This window comes from Schistocerca cancellata, chromosome 3 (genome assembly GCF_023864275.1).
Source record: "Schistocerca cancellata isolate TAMUIC-IGC-003103 chromosome 3, iqSchCanc2.1, whole genome shotgun sequence".
Classification (NCBI taxonomy): domain Eukaryota; kingdom Metazoa; phylum Arthropoda; class Insecta; order Orthoptera; family Acrididae; genus Schistocerca; species Schistocerca cancellata.
In genome coordinates, this window is record NC_064628.1 from 31,006,961 (window position 1) to 31,028,207 (window position 21,247).

The 21,247-nt window shown below is 42.9% G+C and overlaps 1 protein-coding gene across 1 annotated transcript in view; it reads left to right on the forward strand.

Moving 5' to 3' along the window:
• The window catches only part of LOC126175588 (cytochrome P450 4C1-like), a 94,588-nt gene extending 89,537 nt beyond the window's left edge, over positions 1 to 5,051 (forward strand). Inside the window, exon 5 of the mRNA XM_049922449.1 lies at positions 5,025 to 5,051. Coding sequence (XP_049778406.1) covers positions 5,025 to 5,051 — 27 coding nt within the window. The remainder of the gene's footprint in view (positions 1 to 5,024) is intronic.
• Positions 5,052 to 21,247: the final 16,196 nt, after the last annotated feature.

A 21,247-nucleotide genomic window follows, 5' to 3' on the forward strand; every position in this document is an offset into this window, starting at 1 on the left:
GTCATAATATTACTACTAAACACTTCTTTAAAAGCTTCTGTGACGAATTCTTAGTTCGTTTTGCTGTTGTAATGTTCACACGTGTCTTTCTTTGGTGTTCACTTTTCACAGTTTTTCGTGCGGATTTACGCGTTTGCACATTATAACACAGTTTATCGACACTATTATTCTTATCTAATATGGCGAGAAAAAACAGTTTAGTACAATCGTAAGATGCTATTACTTCGTATTGTTCAATAATGCACTGTTTCTTGTCGCGATCTTAAAGTCCCTACTCTGTCTTCATCCAAAATTGGAAAAATATTTTCTCGCGTTAAGCAAGATAAAATTACCTATTGTTCTTTACGATTCGTCCGAAAATTGCACTTGTCCTTTCATGGTAAGCCAAGGTGTAACACCTCTTATTTAAATTTTCGACCCAACCTGGTCTGATCAAATAGCAGCCCAATAATTATTATTAATGTGACCGTGTACCTAATGGGGCTGGCAATCGGAATTGACTGCTACGGAGTTGTTACTTTCCAGTTTGTCCTTCTCAAATGCTGTAATAATGAAACGTCTGGTAACAAGAAGAACACCAACACAGTTTCACTAATCAAGGACCTATATTCGTCTCAAAAACACAGAAAGAAGGAGACAGCCACTGCCTTCGTCATACATATCTAATTACGGCTAATCTCAGCACAGGCTTCTTCATTATTCATTATCATCACACGCAAATTCAATCACTGCAATCCAACACTGCAATCCAAAATGATGCCGGCGCGGTAGACGCGAAACCAAAATATCGGCACTAGAAATATCACTGATCACTTCGTAATTATACTACTTCACTTTTCCGGTATTATTCTAGCACAAAGGGGTTAAACCGCGGCGATGGCCACTCCCTTTGTCGGTAAAGCCTTGCATTACAACAACAGGCCTCCACACAGCTCGGCCCGCAACATGGGACTCTCTCCACTTCACACTCGCTCTCGCAACACGACACAATTGATTGTTTGCCCTATCGACCTGTGCCGAGTGCAGACTTATAGTAAGGGCCTATGGACCCCTTACAAATGGAAATACAGATCTTTGATGAGCATGACTAAAATTTCAGCTTGTTAAATAAATTCTTTGTCAAAGCGATGTTTATAAATCATGTTGAATATTTTAATGATTTCAGTTCTTTAATCTGAGATGATTAATTGATTAAGCTATAAATATCTCTCAACTGCCGTCGACACTTTTTTTCTGGATTTAAACCACATGTGGTCAACGCTTACGTAGTCAGACTGGAGGAGCAGCTGCTTAACTTTCCGTCGACCAAAAAGTCATTAGAGACAGCACAGGCTCGGATTAGGGAAGGATGGAGAAGGAAATAGGTCGCGCCCTAACCATCCCTGCATTTGCCGTAAGCGATTTTGGGAAATCACAGAAAACCTAAATCAGGATGGAGTTTTGAATCGTCATCCTTGCGAATGGGAGTTCAGTGTGCTGACCACTGCGCTATCCTGCTCGGTTAGTCGGATTGGAAGTAATGGAGACTCTCTCTTAGGAAGATGCCAAGCCGATTTTTTATCAGATTTTTTTAAATCGATGGATTCTGCGTTTATTTTGATGATTTCGGAATTTACGGTATTCGGTCTAGCTACAACCACCTTGTGGTCACTAACCCCAGTATCTGTCGTAATGCTCCATACTTGGTCAGGATTATTTGTTGCTAAGTGGTCAAGTACGTTTTCGCATTCATTTACACTTCGAATGGGCTCCTGAACTAATTGTTCGAAATAATTTTCTGACAAGACACTCAGTACTATTTCGGACGACGTTTTGTACCTACCACTTCAAACATGTATTTTTGCCAATATATCAAGGGTAGATTGAAGCCATCACCAACTATAATGGTATGAGCGGGGTACCTATTTGAAATGAGACTCAAGTTTTCTTTGCACTGTGCAGCAACTGTATCATCTGAGTCGGGGGTCCGGTAAAAGGAACCATTAATTCCTGTTGTCGAGTGTAATCTCTACCCACCCACTAACTCACAGGAACTACCAACTTCAATTTCACTACAAGGTAAACTACTTCTGACAGCAATAAACATTGCTGCGGGGCTACGGGGTATCGTCTCAGTTGTGCGACTGGATTCGTGATTTCCTGTCAGGAAGGTTGCAGTTCGTAGTAATAGATGGCAAATCATCGAGTAAAACTGAAGTGATATCAGGTGTTCCCCAGGGAAGCGTCCTGGGACCTCTGCTGTTCCTGACCTATATAAATGACCTGAGTGACAATCTGAGCAGTTCTCTTAGGTTGTTAGCAGATGATGCTGTAATTTACCGTCTAGTAAGGTCATCCGAAGACCAGTATCAGTTGCAAAGCGATTTAGAAAAGATTGCTGTATGGTGTGGCAGGTGGCAGTTGACGCTAAATAACGAAAAGTGTGAGGTGATCCACGTGAGTTCCAAAAGAAATCCGTTGGAATTCGATTACTCGATAAATAGTACAATTCTCAAGGCTGTCAATTCAACTAAATACCTGGGTGTTAAAATTACGAACAACTTCAGTTGGAAAGACCATATAGATAATATTGTGGGGAAGGCGAGCCAAAGGTTGCGTTTCATTGGCAGGACACTTAGAAGATGCAACAAGTCCACTAAAGAGACAGCTTAAACTACACTCGTTCGTCCTCTGTTAGAATATTGCTGCGCGGTGTGGGATCCTTACCAGGTGGGATTGACGTAGGACATCGAAAGGGTGCAAAAAAGGGCAGCTCGTTTTGAATTATCACGTAATAGGGGAGAGAGTGTGGCAGATATGATACGCGAGTTGGGATGGAAGTCATCAAAGCAAAGACTTTTTCGTCGAGGCGAGATCTATCTACTAAATTTCAGTCACCGAATGCGAAAATATTTTGTTGAGCCCAACCTACATAGGTAGGAATTATCATCAAAATAAAATAAAAGAAATCAGAGCTCGAACATAAAGGTTTAGGTGTTCGTTTTTCCCGCGCGCTGTTCGGGAGTGGAATGGTAGAGAGATAGTATGATTGTGGTTCGATGAACCCTCTGCCAAGCACTTAAATGTGAATTGCAGAGTATTCATGTAGATGTAGATGTATGTAATCTATCGTTTCTAAACATGGTTAGGTCCTCTGTAAAAATTTCGACTGCACTTATTTCCGGCTTTAGCCAGCTTCCATACCTATAACGATTTGGGATTCAATGTTTTCTATTAGCTCTTGCAGCTCTGGTTCTTTTCCAACACAGCTACGGCAGTTTACAGATACAATATTGATTGTTCCTGTGTCTACCCCCTTCCTGTGTTCGTCCTGCACCATTTGAAACACGAGCTCTTTCTGCACATTTCTGTGATCCTCTAATCTACGCGGCACCATGGTGTCCTTCACGCCTATCATTCAGCATCTGATTCTCTTCACGTCCCTTGCATACCCTACCAAAACCGGTAACAACACTAAACACGAAAAACACATGTGTACACTAGTGGCAGTTCAACCTGTCATAGAGAAGTGAAACTCTAAATCATTTATATGGCCACCTACATGTCTTCTGGGTGCTTCATTTTTTTGTCAGGCAGTGTATAAGCACACATATTTTTAGTCAAATACGAGGAAACAAAAAGAATGCATCAGCTATGCAAATTTTACCTATATTAATTCAAAAGCAATACTTTCCCAAGTAGTCAAGTTTAAATCAGAAATTTAATCTTATTGGGTAATTGATTTGCACCTACATTTGATACTAATGAAACTATTTACACCATCTTCATGACATAACTTTCAGTACTAAGCGATGCAAAAACGTTCAGCTTGTCTTCTAACACGGGAGGTTCGAAGCATGTTTTTGTTAAACTTCAATTCTCAAAATAATTATTTTCCACCGTAAGTGATATTAACTGACAGGTACATTCATAGAGCGCTCTCGATATTAAAATATCTTTGATGTCTCATAGGTCCTGGTTTGGGTGAAATGAGTTGGGACTCATATTTAGAAGTAGTGAGGTTCAAATCGCTTCTGACCACTACAGTTTATATCGTACAGTACATGGGTTGAGGGTATCTCATTTCAAACGAAATAAGAGATGATTTCTTCAGGAAAGACAGTCAGTATTCTTCCTTCATTCTCTTCTAGTAACGATAGTAACTTCCTTCCTTTCTTGGAGTTCCTGAGTGTGAAAAACTGCTATCAGTGATGAGCAGAATCAGACTTTTGACCATACAGAGGTGACCCCACATCTTTAGGACCAAAAATTATACAGATCGTAGAGGATCGTAAACTGAGTATTTGGAGAGGAATCAGTGACTTTCTCTGCCTCGTGATGACTGGGTGTTGTGTGATGTCCTTAGGTTAGTTAGGTTTAAGTAGTTCTAAGTTCTAGGGGACTGATGACCATAGATGTTAAGTCCCATAGTGCTCAGAGCCATTTGAACCATTTTTTTGAATCAGTGACCGGAAACGAGTAATACCAGGACTTAGATAAGCAATGCGTGTCGGGCATGTGTTTGTAAAATGCTTAAGTTTCATAAGAATCAACTGCCTGTCGTTTCGGCATTGGTGGTGCTATCTTCAAAAACACGCACAGTAGCATGTGATGTTTTGCACGGCACTGTCTACAGTTAATGACTGAGTATCGAAGACAGAAAGTAACTTGTTACAGGAACTTGCAGATATGGTGTAGCAAAATGTAGGGGCCAGAAACTCAAACGATTGTTCAGAGAAAAGTTTATCGTTAGGTGTCTTTTTAATTGATACAAATTTATCGACATGGATAGAAATATATGAGTAACTGCGTCTTCAATCTTGTAATCATATCAACGTTTTTGACAAAGAATTGTTCGAAAGGGAAAAATTTCATCAATAACTGTATATCATCTTGCCCACGAAATGCACACATCAAAGAAAAGCATGTGGAGAGTACATCGCCAAACCAGCAATTACACCCTTATAGTGAACACTGATTTCTTCAATTCTTTCAATGGATAATCCAGTACACAGTGAATTACAGCAATGTCCATCTTCCTACAGTTTGTAGTGCCCATAGATGTGGCGTGAAGCTGTTTCCAGATGCCAGAACAACCGTGTATGGCTTGATGAAAAGCCAATATGCTACACTCCTCTCTAACCACCACCAAGGATTCTCTACCTACTAATGGCTTGAAATAGTACAATTTCAACTGATAGGATTTTATTTGCTGCTGCACAGTCTGAATGGTGCACGTTACCTGAAGTTCACTGAAAATGTTCTGCCACAGCTGTTGATTGCATCTCTTGTAATGAGAGAGGTTCTGGGTACGACATGATGAAGCACTATCTCACTTCAATATTAAAGTCTAAAAACCTGAACAATGGATATCTTTTCTGTTGGACTGGAAGAAGACTTTTTCTCCTGTGACCAGCATATCATTGGATATCTTAGAGATTTTTTGATTGTGGTGCTGCGCAAAATCGTTGGTGCATGGAATCCTAGAAGAAACTGAATAGTGTCCTAAGTGTCCCTCTCTTTTGTTACATATAAAGGCTAAAGCCAAATTTGTGAATGTGTGGGATCTCCTCCCAAACCCTGGATCGACTTCAACCACATTTGGCTCAGAAACAATGGGTCTTACAAGTATCAGGACTGTAGGAGCAAAGACAAGACAAAATTGTGTTTTTCCAGCCCCTGGCAAATAGAATGTCCTCCGTGACAGGTACGATGTGTTGTAGTATTGGCCTGCTTCATGGATCTGCTTTGCATAGTTGCCTACATGTCACGGGCAAGCAAATGATTTTCAGGCCCCTGATGTGTAGCCTGCCGTGCATGAGAGGCATGTTGTTGAAATAGTACTGGCTTGGTTTATTGAACTGTATTGCAGTGGCTACACCTGCCAATGAGGATTACTGAGGACAAGTTGAGATAGACAGAAGAATTGGACAGAGCAAGGGAGGAGGAAATGGACCGAGAGAAGGGAAGAAGGAGAGATGCATTAGGCAGATGGAAAATATAGAGGGGTACTGGGCAGGTGCAAAAGGGGTGGGGGAGGTGAAGATTGGAAAAGAGAGGAGAGGGAGGGGGAAGAAGCCTACGATCAGAGGGAGAGGTTGAAAGAAAGGGGCAGAGAGGGGTAGGAGGAGAAAGGCAGATGGAGATGCGGGAATGAGATCGATGGATTGCAGGAGAAAGAGGTTTATACAGAGAAGGGATTAGGAGGTGTGTTCATTATATGCATTGAAATCATACGTGGCCAAAGCCACAGGGAACAGACGAATTGTGCGATAAGTAACAAGAAAATCTCAGTATAGCAAAAATTTTCATGTCCATTGTAGTAAACCAAATATGCATTTGAATCTATTAATCCTTTATTGTAAAGTACTCAGTTAAGCATCCTCTACGATCTGTACAATTATAGCCCTAGACGCTTGAAACCCATCTGAAGTGACATTGCGCCAAACAGTAGTGACAGAGGTGGCGTGGTGCTCAAAACTTCTGGACTCGTTTTAGAGAGAGGCTGCGTCCAAAATTTAATCTAGTCATCCTGGCGTTTTGTACTTTGCTCACATGGCTTCTTGAAGACATGGACGATACCCCCCTCCCACTGCTGGGTCGCTAAGGATCCCAGTGCCAACTGGTAGGCGCCACACTCTGACACTGTTCCTTTGCCGGACAGGTATGCACGTTCGCCATGGCGGGCACAGAGACGACTGCCTCCACGCTGGGCTTCGCCCTGTCGCTACTGGGACTTCACCCCGAGTGGCAGGACATCGCTCAAAAAGAGCTGGACGCCGTCTTTGGGAATGGAGACGACTATCTGCGGCCCTGCACCTTGGAGGATCTCACACAGCTCACTGTCATCGACAGCATCGTCAAGGTAGGCACACTATAACAATAGACTAATAGAGCTAGCTTCACTTGTAGGGGCAGTTTTAAGACATGGTCCTATTGACAGACCGCAGGAAAGTCCTATTGTAACTGATATATTTTTTATATGGCCTTCAGTTAAATGTTAAGTAATATTGACTCTTGTGATAGGCTGTGGTGTCTAACTAAATTGACGTAATTTTATATTATGATAATTTTACATTGCACAAGTTAAGGATGTAATTTATAGAGGTTTTCTAAGATAATTTTTGTTACAGTTTTTTCGAAAGTTGGTTAAACGTAAAGTATCGCAATGACACATTATCCTAGGTTGAGTCGAAGAAATCATTCTTTGCATTTGAAACGTCCAATTTATTGTTTTCATTGGTAATAGCTGTGTCTTTATTGTTGACCGTCCAGTTTACTGTTTCCATTGGTAACAGCTGTGTCTTTATTGCTGACCCTCCCCCCTTCCCGACTCAGAATTATAAACACAGTCTCAGACTTTTTGATCATACATTGCTTGACAAATATTTTAAAATAACAGGAAAGTTCCCAATAGTGCTCGTCCCACATTCAAGTGTTCTTGTACAAATGGATTTAGGATGATTGATGACTTTCACTGCACACAGTATGAATTAGGTAGACATTTCACTACTCAGAACGTCATATAAACAGTGACTTAAAGCCCATCTTGTGTCCTCACGTTCTGGGAGCACTTTGAAGTTGCTGTTCTTATTCGTGCAGTGCAAGGCTACTCCATACTTCTTAGTAAATAAGGATAATGGAATTGTTGCAAACCCTACTGTGCTTTGTAAAATGTAAAAGTAGTTGCTAGTGATGCGTATATGTGTCCTCTGTTGGTTCCCCTCCCAGTTAGCTATATGCATCTGATTGTATGAGGTCGTCTCTCCGAAGACTTCAGCTATCCAATGTTTTACTGGCAGTGGAAAATTTTTTGGTCTTTACCCAAAAAACTAGTTTTCGGCGTCTGTGGTAAACTTTTTTGAGAACCATAACTAGATAGAACACTGGTTATTGTTTATCATAGATATCATCAAGTCATACTATTACTACCTCTGCCTACATACAGGGTGGAGAAAAATTTTAACCTGGATAAAATGGTTCAAATAGCTCTGAGCACTATGGGAGTTACCAGCTGAGGTCATCAGTCCCCTAAGAACTTAGAACTACTTAAACCTAACTAACCCAAGGACATCACACACATCCATGCCCGAGGCAGGATTCGAACCTGCGACCGCAGCGGTCGCGTGGTTCGAGACTGAAGCGCCTAGAACCGCTCGGTTAACCTGGGTAGCTGGTGCCAGTAGGAATCAAAATTAGTAATGTTTTGTAGGTCGACAGCGCACAGTTTTTAAACTACGGAATCTTAGCGCCACGCGCTCCGATTGGCCGCCGGATTGCCCTGTTGCCGGATGCTGTGGACAACGCATGACCGCAAACGCATTGCCTGACGGAGACCGCAATGTATCCAAGGCGGCCCGCACGCTTGGTGGTAGCGCGCCACCCTTCCACTCTGGCGGCCTGTGGGCGTTTCCGCCTGGGTCCCGACACATCCATTGTAATTTCATGATAAGACATGTTTCTAGTGTTCGCTGTCCGGGTTGGTGAACTAGAACCTTGAAGACTCTGAAGAAAAAGATTCTGAAGATTCTGAAAAAAAAGTCCGGTGGCGTGAGGTATGTCAGAAAATCTGATGATTTATTCAAGAGAAAAAGCTTCACAAACTCGGCTAGTCAATAACGAGTTGGTCCACCTCTGACCCTTGAACAAGCAGTTATTCTACTTAGCATTGATTGATAGAGTTTGTAACCTCCCCCTCAGTTATCGACCTTAATGACAGTGAAAAATTAAACCGCATGTACCTAATGGAAATTTGGGAAAAGCAATCGTCACCGAGGTTAATTTGTCGGTAAAGAGGGAGGAAAGGGTTACATCTAAATGAAAGGAAAAATGCTAATGAAACTGGTGGAAATTAATTTTGAAATAGGGGTAAAGTTACATTAACAATCAACTAGCGGTAATTAGATATTTGAGATTTGGGGGAAATTACAGTCGCCAGTCCTAAGGACAATTACTATAGTAACTGAAAAAGAAAGATTATTACACATATAATTAGCACTAGAAGCGTGGCAACTGAAGGTTGACAAGTATAGTGTGAAAACTGAAAGTTTGTCAGAAGTAATAAATTTCGCTACACCCTGACTTAATTTAGCAGAAGAATTAATAAAACCGGAAAATCGAAAGTTAATTTAGTGACTGGTGTTAATAGTGAGCTTTCTTTCTGAAGCACATCGAAATTCAGTAAAATATGGTTAGTCTTGGACTACCTCAACAATCATTTCAAAAGCTACTTGAATCTACACAATTTAGAAATAAGAGATTTAACTTTGAACTTGAATTAAATGATTCTGAACAATTAAAAATATTAAAATTTAGTACGTACCAAGCTGAGCTTTGCAGTCAGAGGTAAGCTAAAATACAGTAACAAAACTCGCACTCTTAATTTGTGCTTGTGTAATCTCAATATTGTAGCCAGCTATGAATACTTTAACTGAACTTTGAAATTAAAGCAGCGAAATGCTATAATATTACTTTAATGCTGGCGTTTGAATTTCAACGACACTCGGGTTCATTCCAGAAAAGGAAGGGACCCTGCTTGGTAATGCAATTGGGACAATGAGCAACAAAGGTTCATGCTAAGTTGCTGTAATTTTGTGATGCAACAATTTTAAAAGTTGGAAAAGCTGAGGTCTGCCATACAGTTCTAAAACTTTAGGTGCTTCCAGTCTTTCTTGTTGGTTGATTGAAGGTTTGAAGCCGTCGATCGAGGAGGTGGCGACAGTCACTCATTGTCAGCCGTCGCTGTTGCAGAAGCTGGATGTTGGCGCGCCTTCTTCTCGACACGGTCACCAGACGAAACGGGCTCTTGATGTGCGCCAGCTAATGCTTCCCATCCGCGACACCGTGTCAGAAACTATCATCGCAAGTCGAGCGCAATTACATGCTGCCAAACCCTGAAAGCGCGGCAACTCGCGGGAGCGTCACATAACACACCTGCTCCACTCGCTACTCCAGCCAGACTCTCTGCTCAGCCCGCGCTCCACGCGGCAGAGTTAGCACTACCAAAGATCCTACACACTTTGACTCTTCACACGACCTATCGATGTAATCGTTCGATAGCAGTTTTCCCTAGGCAAGACCCAGCGTAAAAAAACAAATAATATTTACGAAACAAACCAATTATACATCGACATAAATGCATAAATATATATATACAAACAGTAAAACAATTAAAATATGTAAAGACACAGAAATGTTATATATTCAGGTAACAAAAATAAGGAAAACAAATTTATAGTACAATAGATGAAAATAGGAGGATATGCATTTCCGGCGTTACAAGTTGCTGTATGTTCCCCTGAGGGATATCGTGCCAATTTCTGTCCAATTGGCGCGTCATATCGTCAAAACCTCGATCTAGTTGCAGTATTCTGCCCATAATGTTCCAAACGTTCTCAATTGGGGAGAGATCCGGTGAACTTGGTGGCCAAGATAGGATTTGTCAAGCACAAAGACAAGTAGTGGTAACTCTCGCCGTGCGCGGACAGGCATTACTTCGCTGTGATGTAAGCATAGGATGGAGTTCCATGAAGGGAAACAAAATAGGGCGTAGAAATATTGTTGCGTTTTTGCCACATCCCTGCACACGTCTATTACGTTCTTTGTTGGCAGGTTTTAATACACAGTATAGGAACATTTTGTTGCAAGTAGATAGGATCACAAAGCAAACTTATCGAACGACCGACCAGATGGTCACAGTGTGAGAACGGCCGGGCGAGCAAGAGACCAGGGAGTGGGGATCCACCTACCACGCTGGACGCCAAGAACAGAATCTCTTATTATTTATATTTACTGTTTAAACATTTATATAAAGCCTCAACTGTACTGAGGACGTTACTTGCACTGAGAAATTGTTAACAATAATTTCAGTATCACTCAATTAATCATAAAATTCCTAATTACAAATTTTTGTTACTGTCAGTTCTCGTTGATGGAAAGAATGAATCATGCGCCCTGAGAGGTAAGGCGCCGAACTACTAAGATAGTTCGCTACTAGTCTAAGATCGTTTTCCGGAAAGGTAATACATGACCCCGTAGATATTTTATGGCTTGGTTTCGTGGAGTAAATTTCACCAGAGTTTTATTCCAAACGATGCCAAATAGAAATAGATATAATTTATCTTAATGAGATTTTCATTGGCGTGGAGTGTCCAAGCTACAGATGTTAGCAGTTAATAAGTTTTCTAGAAAATATTTCACCCAGTTTAAACTGTCATGTGCTCGTATGCAGAGTGAATCACTTAGCACTTGCACCGCAAATATTTCGGACGTGGGAGCCGCTATTGATATGCCGTTTTCATGTAACTGAACTGCAGGAGAGGGCGCGTATTTGCAGCCAGTACACGGAGTATTACCAGTTTCGAATGTGTGTTTATTTACAATAGGTGCAAATATTTCAGTGGAACGATGCCTATTGACAGTACCACAACGAAAGAAGAGCAAATTAAAATCTCAGTGCTATTTGTTGTAGGAGCCTAGTGCAAGAAGTTTACGAGATATCGTAGTCTGACCATTCTAAACACCGATCCTTGCTTGTTCGTTCTATGTGGTAGCATAAACGAATGTGAATTGGACGTGGGTGCGTATATGCAGCACTATACGGATGTTAATACGCCTCAAGAGGTGTCTTGTTGTTAAATGGGACATTTCCTGGGCAAACGAAAGACAAGCAAAAGTGAATACAGTACCTCTGCAGGGTCGGAAAAATAAAGAACCGATGCCTGTGCTTAAAAAGAACACCACCAGCGTCAATACGAGGTTGCAGTCTGCCATGGAATGATTGCTGCGCACGTTCTAGCATTGCAGGGAAAACTGTAATACGCCATTTCATATCCTCTAGTGTGGTTGGTATGTCCTTGTAGGCAGTGTCTTTCAGCTTCTCCCACACAAAAAAAAAATCCAAAGGCATCAGATTTGGGAACAGGCCGGTCAAGGTATAGCTCCGCTTCGTCCAATCCATAGATTTGGAAACGATCACTGAAAACATAAAGTCGTAATTCGTACACTATGAGTCGGACAATCATCATATGAATGTCACAGGTTCCTCCGAGACTGAAAGAGAACGTCTTGTAACATGTGTGGAAGATGGTCCGGTAGGAGATTGAAATACTTCCGCGAACAACGGGCCTGTGAAGAAATGGTGCACTATTTCACACCACACGTTGAACCTTCATGGACGCTGACGTATCACCTGACGAAGCCGACAGGTATTGTCAACAAACCAGTAGTGTACGTTTCTGAGATTTACTTGTATATGACAAGTAAATGTTTCTTCATCTGTGCCGGCCGGAGTGTCCGAGCGGTTCTAGGCGCTACAGTCTGGAACCGCGTGACCACTACGGTCGCAGGTTCGAATCCTGATCGGGCATTGATGTGTATGATGTCCTTAGGTTTGTTAGGTTTAAGTAGTTCTAAGTTCTAGGGGACTGATGACCTCAGAAGTTAAGTCCCATAGTGCTCAGAGCCATTTGAAGCATTTTTTTTTCCTTCATCTGTAAACAAGATACATGATACACCCGGAATACCATGTCTCAATGCCCATGTACAAAAGTTCACACGATTCGCAAAATCATTTCCATGCAGCACTTGCTGTAGAGAAATATGGCAGAGGTGCAACTTACAACGATGGAGAACGCCTGACTCATGTCGTGGGATTGCACGGGATCTACTTTGCTTATCTAGCAGCCACAACATTAATTTCACCCTCCTCTCCAGTCACACATTTCATTCTGTTACATATTTTAGGCGTTACACTACTGTCTGCACGTAATTGTTTGAAGAAGTCCACAAACAATTATCGTGATCATCAACGTCCATTGGGATACCTTCCAGCGTACACAGTACACGAACGAACAGCATTCTTCCTACATTCACTATAAACCATGAGTGTATCCTCATTTTCCGCATTGGGAAATACCATCTTCAAAGTACATCCTACTGCGTCCACTATCACACAGTGACAGAACCGTCGCAGTGTACTCACAACACAATGTATACAAACATAACATCAACGCCTAGCATATAAGACGTTCAGAATACGATAACTAGTAAACAACTTGCATACCTTCCTACAACGAACACCGTTGACATTCTCATTTACGTTACTTTTAGGATATCACTGTCAATAAGCGTGATACTATTTAAAAATTTGTAACTATTGTAAATAACTGCATTTTCGTTAACGTCTCAAAATATGTATTGGCTGCAAATACATGTCCTTGCCTACAATTCAGTTCCGTGAAAATGGCGTATCGATAACGCCTCCCATACCTGAAATGTTTGTGGTGCAAGTGTTAGGTGATTCCCGCTCCATATAAGCCGGAATATTTAGAAGTTTGTATGCTACTGGACAACTCTTGACCATCTATTAAATTTATTTTTGGTGCTATGCCCATCGACATGCAGAATGGGATGTACAGCATTCTATTTTTTGTTAAATTAAGGGAGAGACCCAACGTGAAAAAATGATTTTGCATTCTTTTGAAAACATCTTTACAATATTTCTAGTCTGAAAAAACACATATTCTCGTAATATACCAGTTGCAACTAAGACTGAACCTTGTGGAACCTCCTCTGTCATAAAACTCTCTACCTCTTTAGCAGGAAAACATACAACATTATACACCATTTTCAATAAAGATGATATTAAATTGGCACTTCATTACTTCTTACATACTATGTGGCCATAAATGTATTGACACCCCTTTGAATACACTCTGTGTTGTTTCAAGTTATGTATACAAAGCTATGAGTAGGGTACAATGCTCCATCACCGTATATACTTTTTCCAGAAAGAGGTCACTGAGAAAACTGAGTGAGGTAGAATGGAACGTGACTGTAGTAGGTCATAGGTTCATGCATTCTGGCGTAAATTTCCAGGTAGTTACACGTTGTCCTCAGATCGTTTTTAGTGATTTTATCGTGAACTGTAAACGTTAGGAAAGCTCTAGACTCAGTAATAATTCTTGTTGGTGGAAGGAATTAACTGATGGAGACACTGGCTTTCGAGATGAAATTCAGCTATTGTAGAAGACATTTTTCATAACTCATGTGTTCAGATATCAGGCAGACGACAATACGTTTGTGTGTGGATGAACACGTTGCTGTTACCCATAAAACGTGTACCAACATTTAGCATCGTCACACAACTCACATTTGATAGATACAAACACTCTCTCTTTGTCAAACCCATAAAGATTCACCTTGTCCGTTTAGAGAGAAATCAGAGTAAAGGAACTGATGTCTGATCGCAAAATGTACGCGAAATTGCCGTAATTGTTCAAGATATTCCTTACCTCTTTCGTTGCAACAAATATTTGCAGCAGTTTCACCTAACAATATTCTAGAACAGCTCATTTTTTTCTAATTCATAAAACTCATAGTCTCCTTTTACAAAATCTAATACAAGAGCATTACAGATTTTCTTGCCACTCTCATTCAAAAGTTTTGGCAGGTCCATCGTAATATTTTATTACATGTTTACATGTAGTTCAGTTTGGCATCAAAACCTAACAAGTAGTACGATGCTTCATGTAGTATACCACATGAAAATTACCTTTCCTTAAAATTTCCACATTACATAATAAATATACTGTTAATTTCCTTAATTCAAATTGTCGCTGAAATGATAACCAACATTATTTAGTTCATTGCAAACTGCACCGTCGTGGAACTGACGAGCAGTGGGAGGCTGTTTAATACAATTATGAGGAACTGTGAATGATGAGATACGTGAAGACCTCACCAAGGGCTGCTGTTATTTACGGCACTGTATTTTAATGAGAGTGAAACTCGAAGCTATTATCATCGTATGAGGACAATTTTTTCACAGTCTGTGCTTGTATCTAATAATAAAAGTGATTTGACATCATCCCTCAGTAATTCAGAGCTGGACTTGTGTATCAACATATTAACGTTCCTGTGCACTAAAAGTGGCCATTGCACAGTGGGTTGAAGGAAACGGCATTGAATTTCGTGTTTCTGCCAGATCAATTTCGTCGCCCCGAAACAGAATAGAAACTGTTCATGATGCTTCAAAGCAAATGTCATTAAATTTCCTGTCCAATGTGTTATGAATTATAGGAAAGTGTGCCATTAAGGTCAAATCCTGTGATAGGACTCGACGTTAGGTGATTTTGAAACCCAGAAATGGTACTTATCATACTGTACGAAATTTTACTAACACTTTACAAAATATTGACTATATATATATATATATATATATATATATATATACTCCTGGAAATTGAAATAAGAACACCGTGAATTCATTGTCCCAGGAAGGGGAAACTTTATTGACACATTCCTGGGGTCAGATACATCACATGATCACACTGACAGAACCACAGGCAACAGAGCATGCACAATGTCGGCACTAGTACAGTGTATATCCACCTTTCGCAGCAATGCAGGCTGCTATTCTCCCATGGAGACGATCGTAGAGATGCTGCTTGTAGTCCTGTGGAACGGCTTGCCATGCCATTTCCACCTGGCGCCTCAGTTGGACCAGCGTTCGTGCTGGACGTGCAGACCGCGTGAGACGACGCTTCATCCAGTTCCAAACATGCTCAATGGGGGACAGATCCGGAGATCTTGCTGGCCAGTGTAGTTGACTTACACCTTCTAGAGCACGTTGGGTGGCACGGATACATGCGGACGTGCATTGTCCTGTTGGAACAGCACGTTCCCTTGCCGGTCTAGGAATGGTAGAACGATGGGTTCGATGACGGTTTGGATGTACCGTGCACTATTCAGTGTCCCCTCGACGATCACCAGTGGTGTACGGCCACTGTAGGAGATCGCTCCCCACACCATGATGCCGGGTGTTGGCCCTGTGTGCCTCGGTCGTATGCAGTCATGATTGTGGCGCTCACCTGCACGGCGCCAAACACGCATACGACCATCATTGGCACCAAGGCAGAAGCGACTCTCATCGCTGAAGACGACACGTCTCCATTCGTCCCTCCATTCACGCCTGTCGCGACACCACTGGAGGCGGGCTGCACGATGTTGGGGCGTGAGCGGAAGACGGCCTAACGGTGTGCGGGACCGTAGCCCAGCTTCATGGAGACGGTTGCGAATGGTCCTCGCCGATACCCCAGGAGCAACAGTGTCCCTAATTTGCTGGGAAGTGGCGGTGCGGTCCCCTACGGCACTGCGTAGGATCCTACGGTCTTGGCGTGCATCCGTGCGTCGCTGCGGTCCGGTCCCAGGTCGACGGGCACGTGCACCTTCCGCCGACCACTGGCGACAACATCGATGTACTGTGGAGACCTCACGCCCCACGTGTTGAGCAATTCGGCGGTACGTCCACCCGGCCTCCCGCATGCCCACTATACGCCCTCGCTCAAAGTCCGTCAACTGCACATACGGTTCACGTCCACGCTGTCGCGGCATGCTACCAGTGTTAAAGACTGCGATGGAGCTCCGTATGCCACGGCAAACTGGCTGACACTGACGGCGGCGGTGCACAAATGCTGCGCAGCTAGCGCCATTCGACGGCCAACACCGCGGTTCCTGGTGTGTCCGCTGTGCCGTGTGTGTGATCATTGCTTGTACAGCCCTCTCGCAGTGTCCGGAGCAAGTATGGTGGGTCTGACACACCGGTGTCAATGTGTTCTTTGTTCCATGTCTAGGAGTATATATATATATACACTCCTGGAAATTGAAATAAGAACACCGTGAATTCATTGTCCCAGGAAGGGGAAACTTTATTGACACATTCCTGGGGTCAGATACATCACATGATCACACTGACAGAACCACAGGCACATAGACACAGGCAACAGAGCATGCACAATGTCGGCACTAGTACAGTGTATATCCACCTTTCGCAGCAATGCAGGCTGCTATTCTCCCATGGAGACGATCGTAGAGATACTGGATGTAGTCCTGTGGAACGGCTTGCCATGCCATTTCCACCTGGCGCCTCAGTTGGACCAGCGTTCGTGCTGGACGTGCAGACCGCGTGAGACGACGCTTCACCCAGTCCCAAACATGCTCAATGGGGGACAGATCCGGAGATCTTGCTGGCCAGGGTAGTTGACACCTTCTAGAGCACGTTGGGTGGCACGGGATACATGCGGACGTGCATTGTCCTGTTGGAACAGCAAGTTCCCTTGCCGGTCTAGGAATGGTAGAACGATGGGTTCGATGACGGTTTGGATGTACCGTGCACTATTCAGTGTCCCCTCGCCGATCACCAGTGGTGTACGGCCAGTGTAGGAGATCGCTCCCCACACCATGATGCCGGGTGTTGGCCCTGTGTGCCTCGGTCGTATGCAGTCCTGATTGTGGCGCTCACCTGCACGGCGCCAAACACGCATACGACCATCATTGGCACCAAGGCAGAAGCGACTCTCATCGCTGAAGACGACACGTCTCCATTCGTCCCTCCATTCACGCCTGTCGCGACACCACTCGAGGCGGGCTGCACGATGTTGGGGCGTGAGCGGAAGACGGCCTAACGGTGTGCGGGACCGTAGCCCAGCTTCATGGAGACGATTGCGAATGGTCCTCGCCGATACCCCAGGAGCAACAGTGTCCCTAATTTGCTGGGAAGTGGCGGTGCGGTCCCCTACGGCACTGCGTGGGATCCTACGGTCTTGGCGTGCATCCGTGCGTCGCTGCGGTCCGGTCCCAGGTCGACGGGCACGTGCACCTTCCGCCGACCACTGGCGACAACATCGATGTACTGTGGAGACCTCACGCCCCACGTGTTGAGCAATTCGGCGGTACGTCCACCCGGCCTCCCGCATGCCCACTATACGCCCTCGCTCAAAGTCCGTCAACTGCACATACGGTTCACGTCCACGCTGTCGCGGCATGCTACCAGTGTTAAAGACTGCGATGGAGCTCCGTATGCTACGGCAAACTGGCTGACACTGACGGCGGCGGTGCGCAAATGCTGCGCAGCTAGCGCCATTCGACGGCCAACACCGCGGTTCCTGGTGTGTCCGCTGTGCCGTGCGTGTGATCATTGCTTGTACAGCCCTCTCGCAGTGTCCGGAGCAAGTATGGTGGGTCTGACACACCGGTGTCAATGTGTTCTTTTTTCCATTTCCAGGAGTGTATATATATATATATATATATATATATATATATATATATATATATATATATATATAATCCGCTATTAGACATCCACTGCTTCATAAAGACCTCATCTGCTCTTTCCAGTACATTACAGTACACACACCCATTTGCTTCTGCATGTTTCTAGTGTCGCGTAACCATCTTCCAATAGGTCATCATCTCAGTCGTACCTTATTTCGTGGGACCCAGTAAATATCTTCCGTTGTCCAGGGTACCATTGATTCTCCTGACTACACTTGTCAGCGACCTCTTTCATTTTCAGTATGGTCGAAATTACATCTCTTATTATAGTCTTTTCCTAACCCAGTTTTTTCCTTTGCTGCTTCTGTTAGAAATTCCCAGCATTCATCTCTAGATGAAAAATCCTCGTTTATTTTATAGTTCTTGAACTGAGAATCCCTGTCGCATTGTCGGAGGTCAAAACTGATTTACACATTGATCGCAAACTTTTATTTCCAGACATATCAAAGGTTAGTTTTAAAAATCATGTACAGGTTACCAAAAGCACTCCAAGTAGTGCATACTCTTTTATTTATTTCTTTTACTGAACATCCAGTCATGGTTTCCAACTGCTTTAAATACAAAATCCCAACTGTCTCTATGACTCCATTGTTACCTTGGGTAATTTTCTCTTCCTTGTAGTCACCGTACATTTTAATCTTGCTGTAATTTATTTTGCCGGATAACTTTTAAACTTACTCTGTGAAAGTCTGCCATTCGTTTTTTTTTTAATTTATCTGTACTAGAGGCAAACACTACAATGTCAATAAAATAAGTGATTCAAATATCACTCATCGGCACTCATTCCTTTTTTACCCAGTTTAATGATGTGAAAACCTGTGTCACTGCTGCAGATAGTTTTAATGATATGGAATCTCCCTGTGGGTCTCCGCCTTCAATTATAAATTTCTCATTTGCCTGATGGAAGCTAGTGGAAGCTGTAACACTGACATAAACATTCTTCAGCTTACTAACGTAGGTTGGTTCAGTGCCCTGTTCCTCAAAGGCTGTTTGTACAAATTTAGTTGAAACTGCTTCAAATATTTTCTCCAAATTTATGAATTGCAGACACACTGACAATTGAAACTTCCTGGCAGATTAAAACTGCCCGCGAAAGGCAAAGGTCCCGAGCTCGGGTCTCGGTCCGGCACACAGTTTTAATCTGCCAGGAAGTTTCATATCAGCGCACACTCCGGTGCAGAATGAAAATGTCATTCAGGAAAAGTTAATGTCTTAAATTAATATACACAGTGTTGCCACAAGAAAAGGTAAGCTTTCACATATAATATTGGCCTAAGCTTTCACATATAATGTTGATATTTTTTGCGTGTTTACCCTTTAAGATACATCACACAAATGTGGCAGTAAAAATTTTAGGCGAGTCCAGTGACTTGTCCTCACAGTTTTCCACAAATAAATTAGCTACCGCAGAGGAGAGAGAGCTTCCCGTAGACTACGTGAATTTGCGCATAGTGACGACGAATGTCTGATCTTCGGGGCTTGAAATACTTCTAAATGGCTCGTCATCAAACGCTCTGTGATTTAAGAAATTCATCGTACATTCTCGCACATAGTTCAGCCTGCGTAAAAGGAAATTTACTTTGAAAATCTCATTCTGGAAACATCGCCTAGGCTGTGGCTAAGCCATGTCTCGGCAATATCCTTTCTTTCAGGAGCGCTAGTTTTGCAGGTTCGCAGGAGAGCTTCTGTAAAGCTTGGAAGGTAGGAGACGAGATACTGGCAGAAGTACAGCTGTGAGTACCGGGCGTGATGCGTGCTTCGGTAGCTCAGAAACCAAATATGCTGGAATAGCATGGAATGTGGTCTGGAAAAACATCAGTAGTGATGTTCTTTCGTCTGACGTGAGAACAGCGTGATACAAGGTACTCAATAACATCATCAGCACTAATGAACGTCTCTTTGCCATCGGTTTAAGTGACACAAACCTCTGCAGCAAATGCAACCTCGTTGATAGTGTGCCTCATCGTTACACTTGTGGAGATCGGATTATCAACTGGAGGTGGACCAGGAAGAAAATTGCTCAAATAACAAGAACTTCAGCAAACAATGTACCGACTAACATTTCCTTCAGACCAGAGGAAAGTTACTACCTTCAGGCAAAAAATAAGGCAGTGATTTGGTTAATGGGCAAATATACAAGTTATGTTTTTAACAATATTGGGAGCGATGAACATATTGAATACAAGATGTATATGGAAAATGAATTCGAGAAAATACTCAAATATCAGAATCACAATAAGAAATGTGGTAACATGCTCCGGATTGTCTTCAACCGAATGGGTATAGGTTAGGAACTGGATTTCTAGTAGAGAGGGAATGGATTGGGTCACGTACCCGACCCTAACCTCACCTGCAATTCACACACGAAAAATAAATCAGCAGTACAGCAGATACAAGAATATGGCGAGAAACATCTGGTGTCTGATATAAAGGAAGATCTGGAACTCCCTATAGATGTGTTTAGAAGGCTGGAACTGACAAAAATAACAAGGCAGTCAAATATTTTGCGATGTCGCTGCTCCGGACTTCTCTTCTGTCCATGTAATTTTCGCTGGAAGGAACACACATCAAGGATTTACTGAATGATAAATTTGGGTCTGGGAAATGATGATGAGGAACCGGCTGCAGAAGAAGAAAATGTGCATGCTGAACTGCCACCAGTTGAAGGTGACAGGGAAGGTGCCAAATTGTGCTACTGCTAAAGACTCATTTTTTGAATGCTGAAATTTATGACTGCAATTATCTGTCACCTTATTTATGTCATTTCATTGTAGCCATTTTTGTTACTGTTTTTGGTGAATAAAAAAAAATAAAAGTTGGTAGAGCGCTTGCCCGCGAAAGGCAAAGGTCCCGAGTTCGATTCTCGGTCCGGCACACAGTTTTAATGGTTCAAATGGCTCTGAGCACTATGGGACTCAACATCTTAGGTCATAAGTCCCCTAGAACTTAGAACTACTTAAACCTAACTAACCTAAGGACATCACACACCCCCATGCCCGAGCCAGGATTCGAACCTGCGACCGTAGCAGTCCCGCGGTTCCAGATTGCAGCGCCAGAACCGCTAGACCACCGCGGCCGGCTCACAGTTTTAATCTGCCAGGAAATTTCATATCAGCGCGCACTCCGCTGCAGAGTGAAAATCTCACACTGATAA